The following is a 26,408-nucleotide window of genomic DNA, read 5'->3' on the forward strand; positions in this document are numbered from 1 at the left end:
ACAAGGACTAGACAACACTTCTAAGGCAAATTCTTCTCTTTGCAGAAACAGTTGAAGGCAGTTTGAAAGGTAAGTTCATACCACTGTAAGAGCTGGCATGCCTCCTTAACACATTTTACTTTCTTTTCGGAGAAATGAAAATCACATAGAATACAAAGAACAAGATGGTTAAGTTCTGTACCTTTTATAATTAAAAGAGGCATATTTTAAACTAAATCCCAATATCAGTAGGTAAAAATATAGATGTCTGCATTTCTCTTGCTTAAATTATATCACCCTGCCTCATGTATAAGCACAGCCCGGTGGGCAAAATCAGCAGGTAGTGATGCAGGCTCTGGGACCCTGGAACACTGTCCTGGGGTGGGGAGCTTCATTCAGTACCTCTGGTTGGCAGTGATTTTATTTCATACGCCTTTAAAATGGATTATTTTCATGTAGGAACTTTCGGAAGCATGTCTCAGTTGTTAAGACAATCTAAACTCATGGCTTTCACCCTATCTTTATGGTTGTTTTCTATTTAACCTAATTCTTACCTGAGCCATTGGAAGAAATTAACAGTCCACTAAAAAGAAAACCTGGAGCTTTTCACAATACCATAATGACCATGGTATTGGTCATAGGTGCTAAAGTGATTGGCTATCCAACCATTTTCCCCTGTCTACACTGCCCATAAGGGCTTCCCAGGTGGCTCAGTGGTAAGGAATCCGCCTACAATGTAAGAGACGTGGGTTCAGTTCCTGGGAGGGGAAAATCTCCTGGAGAAGGAAATGGCAACCCACTCCAGTATTCTTGCCTGGGAAATCCCATGGACAGAGGAGCTGGAGGGCTACAATCTATTGGGTTGCAAAAGAGTCAGACATGACTTAGCGACTAAACAGCAGTAGTACTGCCCATAAACATGGACTTTGGGCATCTATCCCTCTGTTGCAGCTCTTGGCCTTTTGGTCATAGCTGACTGGCTCAGATTTTCTTTTGTAGAAATGTAGAATTGAGAATTCTAGAAAATGAGAGCTGGAGTTTGACGAGTGATGTTACTATTAGCATGATAAAAAGGATCACAAATTCCTCATGCTGATGTCCTCACACTTTCTCAGTGGAGTCCATGCTTTTCCTAGTACATTTCTAATAAGTTCTTCCACTGCTTTTGGTAAGCCTCTTTATACTTCTTGCAACATATAATAAAAACATAATCCTAAATAACACAATTGATTTTGTATAAAAAGTTTTTTCCTGAGCTATTTCCCCCTGCTAATTCTTTTTTTTTAATTTATTTTATTTTATTTATTTATTTATTTTGCTAATTCTTATATAGACAGGTTCACACCCCATCTCCATACACCCTAATAGCAGCTTTCTGGTTGTGCTGCTGACTGAGTCATCAGCTCTGTCTATTCTTATGGTCTTCAGAGAGTCTCCTTGCTTCCTCGACTATCACTTCTAAAGAATCTTGAGGATGTTTTACTTAGTAATGCTTCTTTTTAAAAAACAATTAGATTTTCGAATAATTAGAACAGTATCCTGGTGTAACAGTAAGAATTAATAGATGATATACTCAATAGTACAAAATTAGAGTCCTTAGCAATCAAATTACAAAAATTTTGCTGATGGTATCATGAGGAGTGAATGGATTTATGTTCAAAGAGAATGAAGACTTTTGAAGATTCACTTTCACCCTTTTAGAAAAGTACTAGGTATTAGCAGTTTCGCTTGAAGACTTGAGACTTCTAATTATGCTGAGTTTCACATGGGCAATGTAAATCTATCCCCATCTTGAAAGTATAATATTAGTGTGTGTTTTTTTTTTTTTAAATACCCTGAAAGAGTAACTTGTTTATTCTGAGGGAAAAGACAAATTCTGAAGTAGGCTGCTTTGTTGACTTTTTCCTCTTTGCTCACCTATATTATTAGTTTTATTTTATGAACTATACTTTTCATTTCATATTTATTGGAATTGAAGTTCTTTACTTCCAAATAACTTTTCAACGGAAGAGTCATATATATGTAACAAGAATACTGAGAGAGGTTGAAAAAATAGAAATACCCGGGGAAGAGTGCTTATGTGCGTGTGTGTGTGTATATATATATATATATATATATACACACATATATATATATTTATGAAATACCTGGAATATTCTGCGGGCTTCCACCCTCCACATGTGCCCTCTCCTTGCACAAAAGATATAAGTAGATATTTGAAAGTAAAACTTCTAACTGCATTTAAATTGTGAGGTGGGGGACAGATTATAACTCTGAGGGAAAACTATATTTCTGTTGCTTCTTAATTGATCTAATAAAGACCCATGTAGATATGAACCCCAGCACAGGGTGCTGCCCACCGTGTGCGCTTTTAAATCTATCTTCAAGCCAAGTGTTCTTTAGCTCCCCAGGAGGCTCAGTGGTAAAAGAATCCACCTGCCAATGCAAGAAATACGGGAGACATGGGTTTGATCCCTGGGTTGGGAGGACCCCTGGAGTAGGAAATGGCAACCCACCCCAGTATTCTTGCCCAGAAAATTCTATGGAAAGAGGAGTCTGGAGGGCTACAGCCCATGTAGTCGCAACGAGTTGGACAGAACTGAGCACGCACACACACTCAAACCATAAATTAGTAGCATGTCAGCTCAGTGTCCTATGCTTTAAACACCCACTGATCTGCTTTCAGTGGAGAGCTGAGGAAGAAATGTAAGGTAGACATTTCCCTGATAAAGTGGCAAGTCAACCATGACATCATGAAGAAAACTGTGAAATGAGAAAAACACGACTGGAAGCAGCAGGCCCTTACCCACAAAGGTGCAGCTTCCCGAAGTGCACCACCTCCCTCCTCCAGCCCTGGGTGGTCCCCGCATAGTAGGTGCTGCTCGGGTGGTGCTCGGTGGAGCACAAGGAGCTGACGTGGCCGCTGCTGTGGGAGCAGAGGGGGAGCAGCAGGTGCCAGGTTGCCCCGAAGTCCCTGGAAAATTCCAGTCTGACCGGATCAGCAGAGGAGCTATCAGTTGAGCATCCGACATTGATCTTGACGAAGAAGAAAAAAATGATACAAATTACCTCAGAGCAACAAGCCTTGAAATGATTCCCCACTTCATTATTTTCTCGAGGGTCCATTTTCCTGGGAACTGTCTTGCTGAAATATTTAACAGCATGAAATTCTGTTTTGCCTGAGTAATATTGCATATTACCTTTAAATAATACTTTTTCATAAAGAACCTCAAAGGGCCTCATGAAAAATTTATTTTCCTTCATTTTTATAAAAAGCTAGGAAGTGAATAAGGCAGAGACTGGCATGGAATTCCAAAATTTACCTTTAGCCCACATTCATTGCCAAGCCATACAAACTGTAGTGAAAAGATTGTTTCTTTAATTTTAACCATTAGCTTTTTTTCAGACTGCTGGATGGGAAGACCTTCTACTTTTCGTCTTGTGACACCTTCAAACAATCCCAAGTTTTGCACATGGAGAATCTTCAGTATGTGTTTTTCAATATTAAAACAGAATGAAATAAAATTGTTGTCACCATTTCCCTGGCATAGTGAGAACATTCTCAGAAAGGACTTTTTAACATTAGGGACACAATCATCTCATTCCTTTTTCATGCTTTCAAGTGAATTAAACTAAAACTTAAACAAATGCATGTGATTCTTTTCATGAAAAAGACTTCCCTCTTCCAATTGGGATTAACATTTTCTTGCTGTCATAGCAACTGGATATATTTCTATAATTTTTGTTGTTGTTGACGTTACTCCTCTTTTCTTTTGATGGGTAAACTATTCTGATGAGTAAACTTTTCAACGACAGGCATTTGTTTCTACCTAGATTCTTTTGATAACAGAACTCTTGAAAGGGCCACAGGTATTACTTTTTATTAACATTTAAAGCATAAATAATAGAAAATATAAAATAAGGTTATATAAATAACTTAAAAAAATTAGAAAATATAACAGAAAGCTTAAAATAGAGAATAATTTCTCCACTAAGGCCATCATTTGGTCTCTGATTTTAAGATGAAAGAAAACAACTCTAATTTAGAGGATACAATTAATCTAGAGCAAATATTAAAAATTTTGTTGACACAATTAGGCACTAATTTAAGCCTGTCCAATGATTAGTATAGGTTTCAATCACGAAACAAGTATCTTCAGAAGTTAAGACTATTGAATCTTAGCACAATGTATCTTTGGTTCTGCTGATTTTATCTAAGTTTTTAAAATATATAAAAATTTTTCTTCCATACATTTTTAATTTCTGTCTTGAAAAATATAAGGAGTCCATGAAGAGTAATGAAATATACAGAAATTTAAAAAAATAGTAAGCATTATTTTATCTGTAAAATTCATGACATCATGATAAATATTAAACAAAAGTGCTGGCCCGGTATAGACTATAATCACACTAACCCGGATCTTAAGTAACACATAAACATTGTGAAAATAACACTAGAATAGTATCGTCCTTTTCATTTTTATAATGTTTGAAATAATTTATTTTGACAATTTCTCATTGTAGTAGGTGAGGAAATTATGTCATAAATAAAGGACTAAAAATTCAGAAATACACTTTGGTAGGACAATACATTCTGCTAATAAAAATGAATTATGATGTAAAACCTCTTTTGTCCTTGCACAAAAATGGAAAGTCATAATGCATGAAATCATCTGAGATTTTCCTCCTCGTTCCTAGATTTTGTTCAAGATAAAATTTAAAGCATTACTAATAGAACAAAGTCAAGTACCTCAAATTGTATGATGGTGTTCTCATTCACATTCAGGTCACGAGTAGTAATGGAATGCTCACCAACTTCATTGGAAACAAACACCATAGCTGAATCTTCCTCACTGTTACACAAGAAAACAACAAGGAATCCATTTAGGCAAAAGCTCACTGTGATCTCTATAGAGCAGTGGCTTTATTTTTAACTTTTCAATTAAATACTTACGGTGCTCCTTTGGAAGAATATGGGCAATAAAGACCAATGTTACCACCAGGATAGAAAAACCAATTGTCTTCTCTGGGCCCAAAATCAAAAGTATCCAGAAGCATCACAGGGTTGTTTAAATTATTTCCATCAATGATGAAGTCATCAACAATCCAGATTTCTTCTTTCTTACCTATGGCATTTTTGGATAAAGCAAGTTTTTCAAAGGTGAAAACTGGATGAACATTTTTGCTCAAAGGAAGAAAGGACAGAAGGAACTCAGTAACTATTGGTTTAAACATATGCCTCCTAGACAAAGAAGCACAAACTATACAATACTGTGTTATCAGATTAAAGTGTGGAAAAAATTACGCTTTCAATCCTTTTAAGTTGACACTGCATGAAAGAGCCTCACTAATTTCAGAAGACTGGTAAGGGTTTGCTTCCCTTCCTGTCACAGCAGTGCTATGGTACCATGGACCCTCCAGCAGCAAGCGTGGGCTTTGAGTCATGCTTTCATGGTTTAGGAGAATCTGTAACATGCCTGAATATATGAGCATGGATGGTCAGCCTGTGGATTTAGAAATGAGTTACACTAACTAGTCTATTTATGGAGCAACTCAGGATATTTTAGAGTCAACTCATGACTCAGAATCATGTTTCCTTTAGGCTTAAGGACCATGGCCATTACAACACTGGCTTGTTGTGCAGCTTTATTTCATTGTTAAAAACTACACAGAAGAAAACATTCTGTTATATGTTACTTTATTTTTCCCTTAATGCCTTTCAAAACATGTATGTTTAGTTGGAGCTATAGGGGAACATACAGAAAATTAGGAAAATCACTCTTTAGGCTGTCATAGAATTTGATTCAGCAACTCAGGTAGAGTGTTTAAGTAAGATATTTGCTGTTTTATTGCTAAGTCGTGTCCAACTCTTTTGTGACCCCATGGACTGTAGCCCCACCAGGCTCCTTTATCCATGGGATTTTCCAGGCAAAAATACTGGAATTGGTTGCCATTTCCTTCTCCAGAGGATCTTCCCAACCCAGGGATCAAACCCGGGTCTCCTGCATTGCAGGCAGATTCTTTACCGCTGAGCCACTGAGAAGCCATTACTGAGAAGATAAGATGGGTAAGCCCAGTGCTTTTGCAAAACACTGCTTGGATTGCACTGGAAACGAGATGATACGACCACGGCAAGAAGAAACAACAAGGTTCCCCAAGGTTGCTTCTCCACTGATTCCTACTTTTAGTAGAATTCTTATAAAATATATAAAAGGATCTATAAACAGAAGCCTATAGAAACAACCTGATGATTTAAATGAAGTCACATGTGCCTTTCCCTCTCTAATCCTGTCACTGTTCTAATCCTAGTAGCTTTCTTCCCTTTTCTTGTTTTGGAAGCAGTTGGTGAAAGAAATGAAGAAAAATTGGTAAGCATTCCAAACATAATATGAAGACAACTAACCTCTGGATTGTAAAACTGGCGGCATTTTTGGACTCAGCGATTATATAAGATTATTTTTTCTGTTCACAATAAGTTACAATTATTTTATTTTTTGACTTACTGGTTATAAAGGAAACAGGTTAAGTTTTAGAGATGGAAGTACATTTTTCTTATCCACTCTTGTGTTACCTTTGCAAAGAATTTGCTTAATATGATATCTCTGTGCTTACCTAGGCCATTAAAGGTACAATTTGGTAGAGTCTGGTCCTTTATAAAAAGCAGTTAATAGAAATACAGTAAGTAATAAAACATTACAAATCTGTAAAATTGTTTTCTATAACAATCTGAAAATGCTGTTAAATTATACATTCACTTTAACTTATCACTGAGTCAAGTGTATATGACAGAATATTTTATCTCAGGCACTATCTGCTTCTGTCGGTCCCTCTTTGTCACGGCATTTTGCTCTAACATTGTTCTGTCTCATTAACGAAGTGCTGCACTCAGAACTATGTATTCCTAAATGAATTCAGTAAAAAATGTAGTTACAACTGATGAGTACCTAATGGTAGAGCTGGATTATTTTTTAAAAAGCATAGCTCTATGACAGGATTTAGCTATATTTGCATAGGAGTCAAACACGAAGACAATATATAGTCAAGTATGAAGGTAGAGATATATAAAGCTAGATATTCCTTGAAACTCCTCAAAAGTGAAGCATGCAAAATGTGCTATCGACAGCAAAGTCACTTAGCTGACAAACCCTTCCTCCACACCTTAGGCGAAAGCATGTTAACATGCCACAATCAGTTTTGATAATAGGAGAACTTAAGTACTTTTACCATTATTATAAGGTTGCCAGAGTCTGAATCTTGTAGCGTTGGTTTGGGCAGTATAGGGCAAGGGAACATTAATGAAAAGTATGTTGGTAGTTTGAGGGAAGTAAAATTCATCCATCAGGTGCCAGGTGATTCCACCATTGATGGAGAATTGCAATAGAATAGAATGGGACCTCTCTGGGGTACCTAGAAAGAAGAAAACACAGGCATAAACACATTGTGATAAAAACGGGAATACTGTACAATCTTAGACTATTTTTTTTTTTTTGCATCAATGCATAACCTGACTTGCATTCACATAGATGCTTTACAGTCCAAATTCTTCTGAGGCAAGTTGAGGTGATGATGGGTTGCAATTTCTGGATAAATAGATCTCAAAACACACACCAAATCGTGGATTTTTCAAACAGTACTATCTCCCTCTTTTCCTCAATATGAACACATATCTTTCCATATTTCATTTAGGAAATATTAAAAATTTTTGATTCTATAGGCTTCACAGCTCTACAAAAGGCCATTTACATCTCAAGATATTATCAAAAATCTACTTGAAAATTCCTTATATCCAAATGACATTATTTGTCAGGAAAATTATTTAGTTAATATGAAAGGTCGGAGTTGGCTTTAGGGGTTTACATCTGTGAAAGAAAATCCCAAGTTTCCAAAAGCTAAATTTTTTAAATTTAAATTTCTTTCAGCTAGACATAAGTGGTGAAAAAAAGATTCAGGGATGTGATGATAAATTTAACCAGCAGAGGACTAGTATGATTACTATTTCTATATGAAATCATTATAAAATAAGTAGTAATCTTACCCCGACATTAAAATGAATATATATTATAGAAGAACATTTGTGAACACTTATGCACTCAAATTTATGTTAGTTCTCCCATATAACAAAATTTATGGCCTAAAATCTGTTATTTCTTTGTGGAGGAGGAATCATATACGGGGAAATTTGCTTGAAGGGAAATAGTGAATTCATACCCATAGAAATGACTTACCCTTTGCTATAAATCGAAGTGAGAACTGGACATACATCGTGTTGGTACAGTCTAGATCTCTTGAAATGAGCATCCGTAGTCCTTCCTGCAAACAAAAAAACATACATGTTAAGAAATCTTACTTTATTTGTGAGAGTATTTTCCTTTGATTTTATACATCTAACTTAGCTAAATAATAGATGCATAATGATCAAGAGACAGTACTTGGTCCAGTTTGGAAGGAAAAATTGATCATTTCCCCTTTTAATGGCCTTCATTCCCTATGCTTGAATAACATTTCATTGGCTCAACTCTAAGTCACACTTTGCTGTGACTTTTATAGAAAGCAGTGCAAAAATGATACTATTATATATCTATAAACCTTTTTAAAAAACAGCCTCCTTTGATCACAGCATGTTGTGAGAGGAGTAAAGAGGAAACAGACGGAAAATGTGCCAGCTCCTGCTGGAAGCTAGAAGCTAATAGGTAACTTTTTCAGGGTTCCAAAGAGTCTTAGGAACTTACTCCTTTGCGTGCTCTGACAGCCCCGGGAGGCTCTCATTCAGGCTGACACAACACCCTCCAGTTGGTCAAGTTAAATAAGGCGTAACTAAGCAAGTCCCTAAGCCCAGGCTGGAAGCGCTCATGCAGAGAAGCCAAGGAAGGCGGAAAGTGATCACACTGGCTTTAGTAATTTTTCTGCTAATTAACTATTTCTGGTTGCCTGGGATTGACAGCTCCACAGCTTGTTTTCTCCATGTATGCAGGATTGCAGTGACAGCCCAGTAAAATAGAATTTCGCTATGGAAATGTCCTAGGTACTAACAAGCCTTTCAGTTTCTCAAGTATGACTCTGAATGAAGTGGTTCTTTGGTGGTGTAGGGCTGGCCGATACTGAGTGGACACTGAACTGTCTACTGGCTTCTTAATTATCAGCTAACAGATACCAAGTGGAATGTAATGTAGAGGAAGCAAATTCTTCCTCTTCTTAATATTTATTTTGTAATACATTCTTTAATAGCTGAAAAATTTTAAATAAGACTAATTTTGTAATGGGCTTCCCTGTTACAGAGCAACCACACATTGAGTGCCCACGGCATGCTGGGTTCTAAAAGAACCACTTTACTCTTTTAAAACACCTTTCACTCATAAGTGAAACATATTCTTCTTGTTGCACATAGGGAAACGGAAAATCTGAGAAGGTCAGTAACTTGCTCAAGATTGCAAAAGTGATGATAGTAGAATTCAAATTCAGATATGTCAGATTCTGAAACCTATCCTCCATCCTTTATAAAACATCAGTGTTTTGTTTATTAAATCATCTTTTGGTTTGGGGAGAGATATCTAGATAATGCTAAATTTAGAATTTGAGAATTATTTGATATCATAATGAAAAAGCAACTGCATTTATACAAAGCATATATTCAAACTTCCAGGATTGAAGGTGGTTGTATAAAAGCCTTATATTTCCAGTCTTATTTTTCTTTTATCTTAATAATCCACTGCCCTGCTCAGTCCACAATGCTTGGTCACTGCCTATCCTCCATGTCTTGATGTCTTTACCCTTTCCCTCATACACTTATCAGCTTAAGGCCTTGGATGTTTTCATAGCTTGGCGCCATATAGAGGTTAAGGTCATGGGAAAAGGTCACTTCATCTTACAATGAAAAAGCTTTGAGGTGGGTAGTTAACAGATCCAGTTCATAAATATCCCTTGACAACATCAAGATAAAGGAATATGATTCCTCTTCACCCTTGATTATAGAATGTGAGTATAAACTTGCTCCCATGGGCCAATATAAGTCAGGCATTAAAGGACACATTTCATAGTGTATCTTGTAGGAGCAATTTTGTTGAAAGTCAGCGTGATCTCAAATACAAAAGCATCTTTCTTTCACATTTTAAATTTTATTTACAGTTAAGTACTTGATATGGAATATTGCCCAATGGAACTGTATTGCCCTGCTTCTACATGTATTCTAGCTCATACAGATGCTTTTTTTCTGATCCTCTTCCAGGTTCAGTAATCCATTTGCGCTAAATGCAAAGATATTTTAATAGCAGATAGCACTCCTGAATCTATAAACATTGAAAAGAAACTATCATTTCCTTTTTCACAAAAGAATGCCTTTCTAGGTCAAACTACAACCTACTGAATGGCATTTTTGAGCCCTCTTTGCATCCTGCAGGACTGATAGATAGCCTATGTCCAACACATATAACGCTTGGCTGCCCTTGCATTTGGATGGCTAAAGAAAAAATACTTTTTTTTAAGAGAAAATACTTAATCCTAATATAAAAGACTATATGTTTCCCTTGTTCATAGGATCTAGAAACCAGGTTAATTTACTGCTTAAAATTTTATCAGGTAAAGATATTTGAATCACAGGATTTATCTTTTGTGGTCTTGTCAATTGCTTCAAATAGATAGTGGTAATAAGAGCTAAAGCCTCAGACAAGAATTAAAATGCACACAATCAAAACAGCAGTCTCTACCCTGAAATGTCCTACCTCAATTTCTTCAGTCACTTACTGCTCTCAGGGACTTGTGAATCTCGCTGACCCCTAAAGTCTTTTTCTATCTCATCTAAAAACTTGAGAAGAATTCTGGACTCAAACAAGAATGATAGCCAGCATCTATTAACTATAATTGAAAAAGTTCCAGGGTGTCTAATTTTCTAAGTGTTAGGTGTTAATCATTAAGGTTGTACAGAGACCATGCGGATTTTTGTTAAAGATTTCATTTGCACACCTAGATTAGCCAACTGCCCCAGCTGAGAGGGGCAGGATGTGGCACGTATTCACATACGAAGATGTGCCAGCTCAGCACAGTTTCACATAATTGCTTAATAATCCTCTAACCAACATTTAGGTTGAAATACAAAAAATACACTAATGATTTAACTTGACTTAAATGTTTGGTTTTCTTAGAGTCACCAAATGTTTGTATTGGCAGGAGGAAAAGAAAGAAAATGGAAGGAAAAAGCAAAGATATTCCATAAAGTCATTTAGAAAAATATTTCAAGTTAAATATCTGAAAACACACAAAATGTTACATTCTAGAAGTCAAGATTCTAGAAATAGTGTATATATAATTTTTACATATGTAATTCCAGCAGAATGTAAGGAAGGTCTGATTACCAAAGCAAGGGAGGAGTTTAATGCCCAAGTGATCATAAAAAATGATCTCAGTGAATGTAAGAGGAAACATGATATGTGTTAGAAGACAGTAACAGTTTATACAATAATATATCATCTGAACAAAAATGCATTGGTGTGGAGCATTGAGAAAAGACAGGAATTTCAGTGCTAGTGAAGAATCTTATCTGACCCCTTTAAAAATGAGCGATGTTCCAGACTTGATGGTTTCACCATTCAGATTCCCCCTCTCTGCACCATACACTTCAGGCCAAAGGTCAGGATGTAAGTTCCCATTGAAATCATCTTTAAGAACCGAGGGTAGAGGGATGATAGGAACACAGTAGGCTCCACCAAAGCCCCGGTCACACCTAAGGAAAAAAATGAGTGGAGAAAAGGCATTATACATCATGAGATCAACATACTATCTTTCTTTTTGCATTACAAAGAAAGAAACTACCAGTTTCATTAACTTACACACAGCGTCCAGCATCACAAATCCCTCGTCCTGAGCACATCCAAGGACACCCTGAAGCCAGCACAACATTATCAATAGCCCAGGAGTCAGCCCCCACAGTGTAGTTGGCCTGGATCCATCTGAACCGGGTCCTGGGAGATCTAAGAAAAACAAAACAAAATAGAAAGTAAACAAATCGTACTTGGTTTGAGTGGCAACCTTCAAAAACAAAACATTTAATTCTTTCATTTTAAAAGTGTCTTCCTCAGGGTTCCAGTTTTCTCTTATTCGACACAGTTTGTTTTGTACCAAATTTTGGATGTTGTTTACTCTTGACCCAAAAACAGGAGAGTAGAAAACATACTTTAAAAATATTTCACCATTTCTTTCATATAAGAGCCTCTGAACACATGTGACTTGGAAAAGTTAGTTTGAACTATCAACTTATTCTGTGTTTTAACTCTATGCAGAATGTTAGTTTTTGCTTTCAGGCTTTTACAACTTTTCAGTACTGGAAAAGAGACTGAGGATGATGAACATGAGGATAAGTTGGAATCTTACAAAGTTCTTGCCATGAGGTCTCTGTCCTACTGTCCCTAATGTTTCTGAGGTAGTAAATGGAAGCCTCATCTAACTTCTGCCTCTGTTTTGGTTTCTGAGGACCTGGTTCCCATAAAGGTGAGGACTAGAATGATGTGATGCACCCCCATGTTTTTTTTTTTTATTATATCTGCAATCTGTTAACTGGGATATACTGTCAGAAGACCATTTTATTCAGAAATATGTACAGCTTTACCAAACAGCAGTAGCAGTCTCTCATTTAGGAACAGATTGCACAGCAGAAATGTGTTAGTTATTTGGAATGTAAAACACAGTTGACTTGAAGTGGAATTTCAATAGTAACATTTCAAGTGCTATTGTTTTCCCCACACAAGTCCTCCTTCAATGCAACACAGCTGCCAGAGTGGTGGCTCTGAAACGGAAATCTAATCATGTCACCACTCAGTTTAACACACTTTAAATGGTTCCCCTGCACATGCCAAACTGCTAATATGAAATACATGCCCCCTTCATCATCTGCCCTCTTCTCTTGCCTCATCTTTGCCTATTTCTTCACAATTGTACTCTAATAGCATCGAGTCCTTGAGTTTTCCCATCAACTCATATTTCTTCTGGTCTCTGGGATTTTTTTTTGGCTTACAACAGCACATATGACCTCCCGCAAGCTCTCTTCACTCAGATAAGCTCTATTCACTAATGCAGACTCAACTCAGACATCAGTTCCTGCAGAAAGCTCCATTCGATCTCCCCAAACTGAGTTGGGTAGTATCCCCCTTTGTTTCAATAATATCCCTGGGTTTTGTCACTGTTAGCATTTTATAGTATAAATAACTGTTTAGATACCTGTTATCCTAAATCATATATTTGGATCCAGGCATCATCTTATTCATTTTGTACCAGAGATCTAACACATAATGTTGTTTAGTAGCTAAGTTGTGTCTGACTCTTTTGCGGCCCCGTGGACTGTAGCCTGCCAGGGTCCTCTGTCCATGGGATTTTCCAAGCAAGAATACTGAAGTGGGTTGCCATTTCCTTCTCCAGGGGATCTTCCCGACCCAGGGATTGAACCCATGTCTCTTGTGTCTCTTGCATTGCAGGCAGAGATATTCAGTAAATGTTTGTTGAATAAAAATAGAGTGAATAAATAAGCTACAAGTGAGCATTCTTTAAAGCTCTGGGGTCCACAGGAAACTGTTTTAGGTTAAATACTAAAACACATTGATTTCCGGTGTTTTTTTTCCTGCCACTTGTTTGCACATCTCTGAATCAAAATGGAACCAGGAAAATGGAAACCACTCTAAGTGTTTAACGGAGAGAATTTACAAATACTAGATGCATAGTGAGTGGCAGCATCAGTGAGGAAATAAGAGTTTAGGAAAGTCAGGAAGCCACTGCAAGTCCAAAGATGGAGAGATACAGGAGGAGGTGCTGCTAGTGCCAGGGGCCAGTGTCACCCTGAGAGACACCGTGGTGGAGCTGGAGCTGCTGAACTTGGCCAAGATGTACTTGAGATAGAGAGGGAGGGGGAGGAATACCCTGGTTTAACTTTGTTTCCACCTTCCACTTTCTTGCCATTATCTGTTACTCCCTAAACCTACCAGGAAGCCAGAAAACACATACAGCTGGCAAATGCAGCTTGCAGAGGCCAATGTGCCTACAATTCAGAGCAGGGCAGTGGAAGGAAGATGTAGGGATCTGGGGAGAGCAGCCCCAGGATGGTACAAACTCTCTCACCCACCACAGTAACATTAGTTCCTAGAAAGATCCTCCACTATCCAACACCTAAACCACAGAAGTGGGAACCTACTGTAAGCCCTAACATAAGGTAGGGCTGAATGTAATCTGAGATCCTACGGAGGGGAATAAAGATGTAAAATGATATGAGCATTTCAAAAGAATGAACCTTTTACTCTTATTGTGGTGTGGAGATTAAAAGAGAAAAGCCAATAACAACTAAGGACACTCTTCTACATCTAATGATTTTACAAACTGCTTCATGTGGCTAAGTATCACTCTGGTTATTGGGCAGATGTTTATTTTTACAACAATTTAAAACCTGAATCTGTTGGGCAGCCTTCAGGTTGCTGAAGAAGCAGAAAAGTTCACCCTCATAAAACTCCTGGAACTCCTAACCGTATTTAAAAGTTATTACCCAACCACCTAGAACTTTCTCTCCCCACTGGTATGTTCCATGCATAATTCTCATGAAAGAGTAATAGAATTTCCAAGTGGCATCACAATTATTTTCCAATTAGGTGACAGAAACCTGAAGTTCTGACATGTAGCCAAATGACAATTCTCACATGGTGGAGAGTGGAAGGTAGACAGTGATCCGCTTCCAATTCTGGAATCTCTCGGAGGTGTAAATTGAACTTTCTGTGTAGTACAGACAGCCAATGGTTGGAGGAACACATTCTTCAGTGACAAGATGCCAGTCCCTGCCATTGTTCAGAGAATACTGGAGCTGTACACTGTGGGAGTCGCTGAAGGGCTTGCTACAGCCCATGCTCATTTCAAACTGCAAGAAAGTTGATGCTGACACATGGAAGTCCCAGGTCTCAGCGTAACGAGGTTTTCCTACGAAAAAGGAAAAGTTTAATGGTAGCACATAATTGTGCTCTCTCTCTTATTTGGTGTTTCTGCTTGTCATGCTTTCAGTAGTAAACAAAAATAATATCTTATCTATAGCGTCTCACATGTGCTTTGACTTTTCATCTCACACTGACTGTTTTTATCTAGTTAGCACAGACTCAGAAATATGGACGGCTGCTAACTTGAAAAGCCTTACCGCCTTGAGACAGGCTAACAGAGAGTCTGCAAATTCTAATTCTGCAAATTATAAAACACAGGAACGTTCTCAGAAAGATATTTTGCCTCACTTTTAAGAAACATTGGTCATATTATGCATGACATGAAAGACAGTCCCTGCAAAAACTGTCATTGGGTTCACCAAGTCACACTAGAAGACAAAACAACTTGCTATTTCCAACTGCCTCCTTCAGCACAGGCAGTTATGCACATGGTTTGGCATTAGAGAATCTCCTCTTGGGCTTTAGTTAATTTAGTCCTCTAGTTAATTAAATATTCTCCCCTTATCAAGTGAAAATGTATACCTATGTTTTCAGTGAATATCAGAGCAGTATCCATAGAGAGACAGTCAATATCAACTTGACCTCCTTGGATTCGATACCAGTTGGCTTGCAGATCTAAAGATCCATCAAATTTATCCTGAAACCCAGTTTGAGAGCTGTCATTCATTCCTATAAGGACATCATCCAAGGCCCACTGGGCTGAATGCTTCCCTGAAATCAGATGAATAAAAGCAGTTACAGGAGGTTCATTATATAGCAATATGAATATCTTTATGACTGCAGTTTTAAATCAAATTATCTAGAAACTGACAGCAAATTAAAAAACACACAATACAAAGTGGCTTTAACCGGATGATCTAAATGCTACCAGGAAAGTTGGGGTGAGCAGTAACTTGCCATGTTGGGGCTGCCACCATCGAAAAGCTGTAGCAGGTGTCTTTGCCTCTCGTGGAAGGTTGATGGAAATGATCTGTGGTTCCAGAAATGACATGAAGTCCAGCTCTCGAAGCAAATGCCAGAGTATCCCATTGTCATTTGAATACTGAACAACAAGCCCTGTGTTAAAAGACATAAATCCAGTTACTTGGACAGTTTTCCTAGAGGCAAAAAAGGCAAGAAACAGTATTATTTTAAGTGGCAAGACTGTACTAGAAACTTCAAATTGCATCTCATAGAATGAGGGCACATTTGTCTAACTTCCAAGGAATGAATTAGTAGACCTGAAGGCTCATCAATTTCTTGACAGTTTCTGATGCACCAACTCCTAGGAAATGGGGAAAAAATACATAAGCTCTTTTAAAGACCACTCAGCTTTGTATGAGCAATGAGGAGGTTGGTAAGGGGGACATAAAATGCACTTCAGATTATGTATTTGAATTTTAGATTCTGTCCTGAACAGTACAAAGTCTCATATCATTATTATATACTCAGAAGGAATATCTCAATCTCTCAGCACAAAATCAAGAAGGGCTCTTTGCCGCTGATGCACCAGATAGGAAGCACAGGTCAATCTGAAATTCTCTTAAGCAGAAGGATACTTTTACAGGCATTTCATACTCTGTCAGACCTTGGTCAATGAAGACTGATAAAGACAAATTACTACATAGCAAAGCAGAAGAACTCACTCCACTCTGACGTTACTCTGACCTTCCTCTCTTGTTTCACCTTCTCCCCTTCATGTTTCTCTTCTGCCCCATCTCCCTCTGCTGATCACCAGAGAAGTGTGATTTAGGGAATACACATGAAAGTTTAAGATACTTCATGTGCGATTCCTCCTACTTCTCCCAGGAACATTTCTTATTTTAAAAGAGGACACAGGGGAAGGGTAATATTGAATGCAAAGGAAAAAACTGCTAATGATGAAATGGTAGGAGTCAACAGAATATATATATACATATAATATAAATATCATTAGCAAATAATTAAAAATATATATATTCTATTTGATGGGAAGGGCAGAGGGCTTTTTTGGCATCTATCTAATTGCCTATTCCATAACTGTTCCTAAGACTGGCACTGTATATTCAAAATTATCACTGGGGATACTGAAGTGCTAGCTGAATATTCACATAAATTATGTCTAGTAAATTTGTATTTGTTATATTAATTTTATTATAGCTCAATCTTTCTAGTAGTAGTAGTAGTGAAAGTCGTTCAGTTGTGTCCAATTCTTTGTGACCCCATGGACTGTAACCTGCCAGGCTCCTCTGTCCATGGAATTCTCCATGCAAAATACTGGGGTGGGTTGCCATTTCCTGCTCCAGGGGATCTTCCCAACCCAGGAAATGAACCAGGATCTCCTGCATTGTAGGCAGATTCTTTACCATCTGAGCTACAATGCCGTGTTCCCTCAATCTTTCTGGAAAAATAATCCAGGGTTCATATAATATCTTTTTAGTTTCCTCATTATTAACTAAGCAGAATATTTCAGTCTCTGTGTTGTACTGCATAGCAAAGAGTTTAGTAAAATTGTTTCAAGAAATAATATGATAAAATATAGAACTAAAAGAATGCCTTTTAAGGTTAATTGATATTACATGGAATTATTGTCACTACATCTGACAAGGGGTGATGTCAGGGATAATAACATCTAACATGCAAAAGAAATCTCAAGAGAATTAATGTTACTATATTTAAAATAGAAGAAATCATTGTGTTTGATGAGAGAATAAAAACAGCTCAAAGAAGAGGAACTCTGTGGGGAGAACTATGTTGTGTATGGGTGTAGACATGGGCAGCTGGAGCTTCAGTGGGTGGAAGTCAGACTCATGTGTTGCAGAAGGGACAGAACCACATCAAAGTTCCTGAAGAAAATTGAAGGGAGGCTCTTTCTCATCTTTATTCTAATCAAGGTGAGGAGTGTCTGACAAAACTCCAGTCTCCAACCCTTGTTGCTTGCTCAAAATATAGTTTTCTTGTGGACATTAATTTGTTTGATATGGTTGATATTTGTAACATGAGAGAGAGCAAGTGAGAATGAATAAATAATTTAGATAGTTATCTCAGAAGACCTATTTGGAAAGTAGATATGGTACCAAAACTAAGGCATCATTAGACTAAAATCTCACTGGTGGCCCTTTAGCACCTTCTACTCAAAGTCTGGTCCAAGGATCAGCACCTGCATCATCTGGGAACAGGTTCCACCTGTGAAGTTTTCTAAACCATCTCCACAAACTGTTTGACACTCCTCCCATCAAAAAGTGAAGCTTAATTCTCCTCTTTTTCAGAGTGGCTAGACCTAGTAACTTGCTACTGTTACACAGAGCATGGTAGAAGAGACATTGGGTGACTTCTGAGATGAGGCCATAACAGGCGTCTGCACTCTCTTGCCTCTCTCTCTCCCCCTGGAAGGACACACAAAGAGCCTGTGGACAAGTTCACTGAGAGAAACTGGCCTCTTGCCAATAGCCAGATAAGTGAGCATCTTGGAAAGAGAACCTCCAGCCCTGGTTGGTTCTTCAGATGAATGCACTTCTGGCTTTTACTTTGTGTGCAACCTCAGGAGAGGTCCTGTGCCAGAACCTGAATTCCTAACTCACAGAAACTAGAAGATAACAGACGTTGCCTTAGGCCACTCAGTTGGGAATAATTTGTTATGCAGCATACCACCCCAGTCCTATTGAAAAATAATCTGCATTTTAAAACCTCCCAAAGGATTCTAACAGAAGCAGAAGATATTAAGGAGAGATGGCAAGAATACACAGAACTATACAAAAAAGATCTTCACAACCCAGATAATCACGATGATGTGATCACTCACCTAGAGCCAGACATCCTGGAATGTGAAGTCAAGTGGGCTTTAGGAAGCATCATTATGAACAAAGCTAGTAGAGGTGATGGAATTCCAGTTGAGCTATTTCAAATCCTAAAATATGATACTGTGAAAGTGCTGTATTCAATATGCCAGCATATTTGGAAAACTTAGCAGTGGCCACAGGACTGGAAAAGTTCAGTTTTCATTCCAATCCCAAAGAAAGGCAATGCCAAAGAATGCTCAAACTATCACGCAATTGCACTCATCTCGCACGCTAGTAAAGTAATGCTCAAAATTATGCAGAGTAATGCCAGACTTCAACAGTATGTGAACTGTGAACTTCCAGATGTCGAAGCTGGATTTATAAAAGGCAGAGGAACCAGAGATCAAATTGTCAATATCTGTTGGATCATCAAAAAAGCAAGAGAGTTACAGAAAAATATCTACTTCTGCTTTATTGACTACACCAAAGCCTTTGACTGTGTGTATCTCAACAAACTGTGGAAAATTTTTAAAGAAATGGGAACACCAGACTCCCTGACCTGCCTCTTGAGAAATCTGTATGCAGGTCAAGAAGCAACAGTTAGAACTGGACATGGAACAACAGACTCGTTCCACATAGGAAAAGGAGTACGTCAAGGCCATATATTGTCACCCTGCTTATTTAACTTATGCAGAGTACATCATGAGAAATGCTGGACTGGATGAAGCACAAGCTGGAATCAAGACTGCTGGGAGAAATATCAATAACCTCAGATACGCAGATAACATCACCCTTATGACAGAAAAGCGAAGAACTAACGAGCCTCTTGATGAAAGTGAAAGAGGAGAGTGAAAAAGTTGGCTTAAAACTCAACATTCAGAAAACTAAGATCATGGCATCTGGTCTCATACTTTCATGGCATCTGGTCCCATACTTCATGGCAAAGAGATGGGGAAACAGTGACAGACCTTATTTTTTTGGGCTCAAAAATCACTGTAGATGGTGACTGCAGCCATGAAATTAAAAGACACTTGCTCCTTGGAAGAAAAGTTATGACCAACCTAGATAGCATATTAAAAAGCAGAGACATTACTTTGCCAACAAAGGCCCATCTAGTCAAGAATATGGATTTTCCTGTAGTCATGTATGGATGTGAGAGTTGGACTATAAAGAAAGCTGAGCATGGAAGAATTGATGCTTTTGAACTGTGGTGTTGGAGAAGACTCTTGAGAGTCCCTTGGACTGCAAGGAGATCCAACCAGTCCATCCTAAAGGAAATCAGTCCTGAATATTCATTGGAAGGACTGATGCTGAAACTCCAATACTTTGGCCACCTGATGTGAAGAACTGACTCATTTGAAAAGACCCTCATGCTGGGAAAGACTGAAGGTGGGAGGAAAAGGGGATGACAGAGGATGAGATGGTTGGATGGCATCATCAACTCAGTGGACATAAGTTTGAGTAAACTCCTGTAGTTGGTGATTGACAGGGAGGCCTGGCATGCTGCAGTCCATGGTGTCGCAAAGAGTTGGACACGACTGAGCAACTGAACTCAACTGAACTGAAAGGATTCAGATGTACATGAGAATATGAGAATTATGGCTCAAGTGGTCCCTGCTACAGTTGGTTTTTGCCTGCTGCCTTTCTCCACATTGCCTTTTTCAGGACTGTCACATACACCTGCAGGCAACTAACTGCAAGATCTGCAGAGAGGAGGCCCCCAATTCTTCAGGTCAATGGAATGCCTCTCAGGTAAGTATGAATGAATGGAGAAATGCAAAAAAGGGAAACAGCAGTATCTCTATCTATCTATCTATCTATTTTTTTTATCAATCTCTGGGCCTCTTTTTCTTGGGCTCCAAAATCACTGCAGATGGTGACTGTAACCATGAAATGAAAAAATGCTTGCTTCTTGGAAGAAAAGCTATTACCAACCTAGACAGCCTATTAAAAAGCAGACACTTTACTTTGCTGACAAAGGTCCATCTAGTCAAAGCTATGGTTTTTACAGTAGTCATGTATGGATGTGAGAGTTGGACCATAAAGAAGGTTGAGCACTGAAGGAATTAATGCTTTTGAACTGTGGTGTTGGAGAAGACTCTTGAGAGTCCCTTGGACAGCAAGGAGAGGGAGAGAGAGTCCCTTGGACTGCAAGGAGATCAAACCAGTCCATCCTAAAGGAAATCAACCCTGAGTATTCATTGGAAGGACTCTTGCTAAAGCTGAAACTCCAATACTTTGGCCACCTGATGTAAAGTACTGACTTATTAGAAAATACTCTGATGCTGGGAAAGAGTGAAGGCAGGAAGAGGAGGGGATGACAGAGGACGAGATGGTTGGATGGCATCACTGACTCAATGGACATAAGTGAGCAAACTCTGGGAGTTGGTGATGAACAGGGAAGCCTGGTGTGCTGCAGTCCATGTGGTCGCAAAGAGTCAGACATGACTGAATGACTGAGCTGAACTGATCCTCTTTACCTGTGTCATCTAAACACTGTCCATCGGAATAAACCAAGTCATTTCAGCTCAACTACCAAATATTTAAGAAACATAAAACATTCCCCTTTTAAAATGACAACTCCATACTCATTCTTCCCAGTCTTACTGAAAATAGCCTAATTTTGATTTTAATTCCAAATATGTAAATTGAGGCTTCAGCTTGAGTATGCAGAAAATCTTTACTTTTATCACTGGAAGAGATTTGTTCAAGGATTTAGGCAGATTTACATTTTAACAACCAGTTTTCAATAAAAGGCTGAGAAATGCCTGTGGGATGTAAATTACACAGGCAGCAGTGAGTTCAAGAAAACGGCTCAGGGTTGTTGAGAATAAGTTGTGTTCCTAAAGGGAATAAGTCCCAGAAGGCAGACAAGAGCATTTGCAATCAGAGGTTACAGCAGAGGACAGCCTCAGGTCAGTAAGTGGATGCTTCCCATTATACTCTGGTCAGAGTTTCTTTTTTTCCCTCATATACAAATAGGGGTATGGATTTGTAATTTTCACAAGAATCATGCACATATGCACATGCACATAGTTGCTTCATGTTCCAACCACGAACTACTTTTAAATAGCAATTTTATCACAAAATTTAAAGAAAACATTCAGGAGCTCCACCTCTTCAGTCAGTAAGCAAGATCCTGGGACAGAACTCCATCTACCTTTGCATCCCTCAAAGCTCCTGTTTCCATGTGGATGGAGAATGTGCTCTAGATACTCTTGTTTTGAACTACATATTGTTTCTGTAGGGTGATCCTATAAAAATTTAAATCAGGTTATATCACTGCTTGACCTAAAAGTCTTCAGTTGTTTCTAATACAGTGGATTCTAATCCCACCTCTGTTCCATGGCCAGTAAGGCTCTACGTGACCTGGCTCTGTCCCTCTCCTCCTTCTCCCCAGCATTCCTAAACCTTAATGAGCCCCAGGCCACCTGGCCTTCTTTCTGTTCCTCCAACACCACAACTCTTTTCCACCTCATGGCCTTTGCTGTTTCTTCGGACTGGAAAACTTGCCTTAAGCTCTTTCTGTTTGGGCTTTTTTCACCATTAGTGTGTGTGCTCAGTTGTGTCTTAACTATTTGCGATCCTATGGACTGCAGCCCGTCATGGGAACTGAACTGGACTGCAGCCCACCAGGTTCCTCTGTCCATGGGACTTCCCAGACAAGAATACTGAGGGGGTTGCCATTTGCTCCTCCAGGGGGTCTTCCCAGCCCAGGAATGGAGCCAGTCTCCTGCATTGCCTGCATTGCTGGCAGTTTCTTTACTGCTGAGCTACTGGGGAAGCCTTTTCCTGGTGGCTCAGATAGTAAAGAATCTGCCTGCAATGGAGGAGACCCAGGTTCAATCCCCAGGTTAGGAAGGACCCTTAAAGAAGGGAATGACTACCCACTCCAGTATTCTGGCCTGGGAAATCCCATGGAAAGAGGAGCCTGGCGGGCTACCGTCCCTGGGGTCGCAAAGAGTCAGACACTACTGAGCAACTAACACTTTCCCCTTTAGATTTCAATTTAAATGTCACTTTCTCAGTAAGTCCACTCCCAGATCACTCTATTGAAATCAGCATCTTTCCCAGCATAAGTTTACTTTCCATCTCATCAGCTTATTTATTTCTATCTAGCCCAACAATCTAACATCCTGCTCATTTCTTTTACTCTTGATGTTCTGACTCCTCTTACTACAATGTAAGTTCTCTTAAGGGTTCTCTTAAGTTCACTTCTGTCTGCTGTGCTCATTACTGCCACACTGGTTCTTCGCATCCTGCTACATGGGAGTTTGCATTTCTTGTCCCCTTTATCACATGTGCTCTTTCCTTCCGCCACATGGCTGGCAACACCCAGAAGCTACCTAGCAGCTGCTTCATTATCCTTGGTGCTGGATGAGAACCTCAGATGACCCATGAGGAAAATGCAGCACAGAGGACAAATCTTATGTTTCAACCCACAGAGACTGAGAGTTGTCTGTCACTGTAGCATAACCTAGCTCATCAAGACTGATGCATCTGTCTTTCGGTGACACTGTATAGAACAGTGCCTAGCTTAGAGCAGATTCTTAATAAACACTTGTCAAAGAGACCAGGAAATACAAAATAGCCTATACAAGTTTCTAGACTGCTGATCCAATGAATAGATGATCTGGATAATTACTAGACTAACAGTACTGAGATACTTACAAAAAGTCAAGGAAGCTTTCAGTTACTGATGATAAGGCCAAGGACATTTAGAACTGATGAACAGAGCTATCGGTAGCTCTACTGACTAACAGGCACTGTAGTGTTTAAGCCAATAAGTTTTACATAGTCATGCCCGAGATAATAACAAACTTGAAAGCTGCAAAATTCTTCACATGATTTTCATGAAATCAAAGTTTGGAGGAGGATCCATCTGAGAAGCTTATGAATTTTGTGCCAGGAACCAACTCACAGGTAGGGTCCCTTAAGGAATCCTATCATATCTGTATAGCAACTGAAGGCCAACTATGTATACTTGAAGTGTTTTGCATTTCTTTCAGCACTGAATCATGGAGGCAGAAGATGGTGTGGATGTCTGAGAGAATAGGGTTCTGGGGAAGGAGAGAGGCATAGGCTCTAGTGGTCTGAATCTCTGCTCGTCCACTTACTGAGAGCGTGATCTTGAGTTAATTATTTGTCCTCCCTGGGCTCCAACATCTACATCTGTAAAACAGGATAAATTACAGTACCTATGGCAAAGGGGTATGGTGAGGATTAAGTGCATTAACAGATAGAACACCTGAACAGTGCCTTGCATATGTAACTGCTCAGTAAAAATTCATATTTATTATTACTCACAACTGCTCCTTCTACCAAAGGATTTGTTTACGGGCAGGAAGCAGTGTATGATCTGCAATCAGTAATACCCTATGCAAAGAAATTCCTAGTCCCCTACAGTGCTGAATGTAAAAGTCTCTGCAATTTTGTTTTCTCCTTGTGTAAAGTTATAAAGGAATGTGTGTGTGTGCTATGTAGCTTTAGTCATGTCTGATTCTTTACGAGCCTATGGACTGTACCCTGCCAGGATCCTCTGTTCATGGGATTCTCCAGGCAAGAATACCAGAGTGGGTTGCCACGTCCTCCTCCAGGGGATCTTCCTGACCCAGGGGTTGAACCAACACCTCTTACGTCTCCTGTATTGGCAGGCGGGTTCTTTACCATTAGTGCCACCTGGGAACTCCTATAAAGGAATAGGTTTCCCTAAAACAAATATGTTTCTAGGCTTAAGGATCTGGATGAGGAAACTTATTAGACACCAAGGCTCTCTGCAGTTACCCATTTAGTGATGGAGAGGAGAAGGAATGATTTTGGGTAGTGTATCCATTTACAAAGAATGTTCAAACTACTGCACAACTGTACTCATTTCACATGCTAGTAAAGTAAAATTCTCCAAGCTAGGGTTCAACAATATGTGAACTGAGAACTTCCAGATGTTCAAACTAGATTTAGAAAAGGCAGAGGAACCAGAGATCAAATTACCAGCATCCATTGGATCATTGAAAAAGCAAGAGAATTCCAGAAAAACATCTACTTCTGCTTCATTGACTACGCTAAAGCCTTTGACTGTGTGGATCACAACAAAATGTGGAAAATTCTTCAAGTGATGGGAATACCAGACCACGTTACATACCTCCTGAGAAACCTGTATGTAGGTCAACAAGCAACAGTTAGAATTGGACATAGAACAACTGACTGATTCCAAACTGGGGAAGGAGTACATCAAAAGTGTATATTGTTACCCTGCTTATTTAACTTATATGCAGAGTACATCACATGAAATGCCAGGCTGGATGAAGCATAAGCTGGAATCAAGATTGCTGGGAGAAATGTCAATAACCTCAGATACACAGATGACACCACCCTTATGGCAGAAAGTGAAGAAGAATTAAAGAGCCTCTTGATGAAGGTGAAAGAGGACAGTGAAAAAGTTGGCTTAAAACTCAACATTCAGAAAACAAAGATCATGGCATCTGGTTCCATCATTTCACGGCAAATGGATGGGGAAACAATGGAAACAGTGACAGACTTTATTTTTTTGGGCTCCAAAATCACTGCAGATGGTGACTGCAGCCATGAAATGAAAAAATGCTTACTTCTTGGAAGAAAAGCTATGACAAACCTAGACAGCCTATTAAAAAGCAGACACATTACTTTGCTGACAAAGGTCCATCTAGTCAAAGTTATGGTTTTTGCAGTAGTCATGCATGGATGTGAGAGTTGGGCCAATAAGAAGGTTGAGTGCAGAAGAATTGATGCTTTTGAACTGTGGTGTTGGAGGAGACTCTGGAGAGTCCCTTGGATAGCAAGGAGAGCCAACCAGTAAACCCTAAAGGAAATCAACCCTGAATATTCACTGGAAGGACTGATGCTGAAGCTGAAACTCCAATACTTTGGCCACCTGATGCAAAGAGCCGACTCATTAGGAAAGACCCTGCTGCTGGGAAAGATTGAAGGCAGGAGGAGAAGGGAATGACAGAGGATGAGATGGTTGGATGGCATCACTGACTCAACAGACATGAGTTTGAGCAAGCTCTCAGAGATGATGAAGGATAGGGAAGCCTGGTGTGCTGCAGTCCATGGGGTCACAAAGAGTCGGACATTACTGAGCAACTGAACAACAAATCAGTTTACAAAATTTCAGCCAAACTTTGGGAGGAGAAAGAACTACTTTGCTAGGAGTAACTGTAGTTTTTATGGAAATATAGCAGCTTACCTTCATTTCTAGCTCTTGGTTTGATGCAGGTAATCCCTGAAGTTTTGCTTCCAATTTGTATATAAAACTGAACGAGTCTGGGGGGAAAAAAAACCCCAAAACACCTCAGTTTACTTAAAAACATGAGTTCAGAAGACATCTAGCCTTCTGTATTTTGACACAGTAAAAAGTAAAACTCCTGTAATTCTTAGGTACTATTTTTAAACACAAAGGGCATATGACAAGCAGAAACTACACAGATTAGATAGTGGGCTAATTCTATAACCATTAGAAAAGTTAACTGATATGACCATTAATTTTATTTTGGAATAATGATTTAAACAAAAGGAAACAATTTAACTTCATTTCACTGTGACAGTCTGATGCAATTTAATGAAATCACTGAAACGGAATTCCTTTAAATTGAGATGATACTATACTCGGAAACTCAGGAGGAAAAATCTAACATTAAAAACTTGAATGTTATATTTGTTTAGGGCCAGACAATTACTTCTACTATGGACTTAAACTCAGATGGTT

At 38.9% G+C, this 26,408-nt stretch overlaps 1 protein-coding gene across 4 annotated transcripts in view; it reads right to left on the bottom strand.

The window, feature by feature from the left end:
* RELN (reelin) overlaps window positions 1–26,408 on the bottom strand; it is a 527,544-nt gene that overhangs the window by 71,348 nt on the left and 429,788 nt on the right. For all 4 annotated transcript variants that reach the window (XM_043872741.1, XM_043872740.1, XM_043872739.1 and 1 more), the window contains 11 exons: window positions 25,890–25,966; window positions 15,828–15,986; window positions 15,453–15,641; window positions 14,643–14,916; window positions 11,799–11,939; window positions 11,515–11,692; window positions 8,205–8,289; window positions 7,204–7,386; window positions 4,934–5,105; window positions 4,730–4,832; window positions 2,786–3,015 (listed from right to left, as the gene is read on the bottom strand). In XM_043872741.1, the coding sequence (XP_043728676.1) occupies window positions 2,786–3,015; window positions 4,730–4,832; window positions 4,934–5,105; window positions 7,204–7,386; window positions 8,205–8,289; window positions 11,515–11,692; window positions 11,799–11,939; window positions 14,643–14,916; window positions 15,453–15,641; window positions 15,828–15,986; window positions 25,890–25,966 (1,791 nt within the window). The remainder of the gene's footprint in view (window positions 1–2,785; window positions 3,016–4,729; window positions 4,833–4,933; window positions 5,106–7,203; window positions 7,387–8,204; window positions 8,290–11,514; window positions 11,693–11,798; window positions 11,940–14,642; window positions 14,917–15,452; window positions 15,642–15,827; window positions 15,987–25,889; window positions 25,967–26,408) is intronic.

Source organism: Cervus elaphus, chromosome 18, assembly GCF_910594005.1.
Source record: "Cervus elaphus chromosome 18, mCerEla1.1, whole genome shotgun sequence".
NCBI classification, from domain to species: domain Eukaryota; kingdom Metazoa; phylum Chordata; class Mammalia; order Artiodactyla; family Cervidae; genus Cervus; species Cervus elaphus.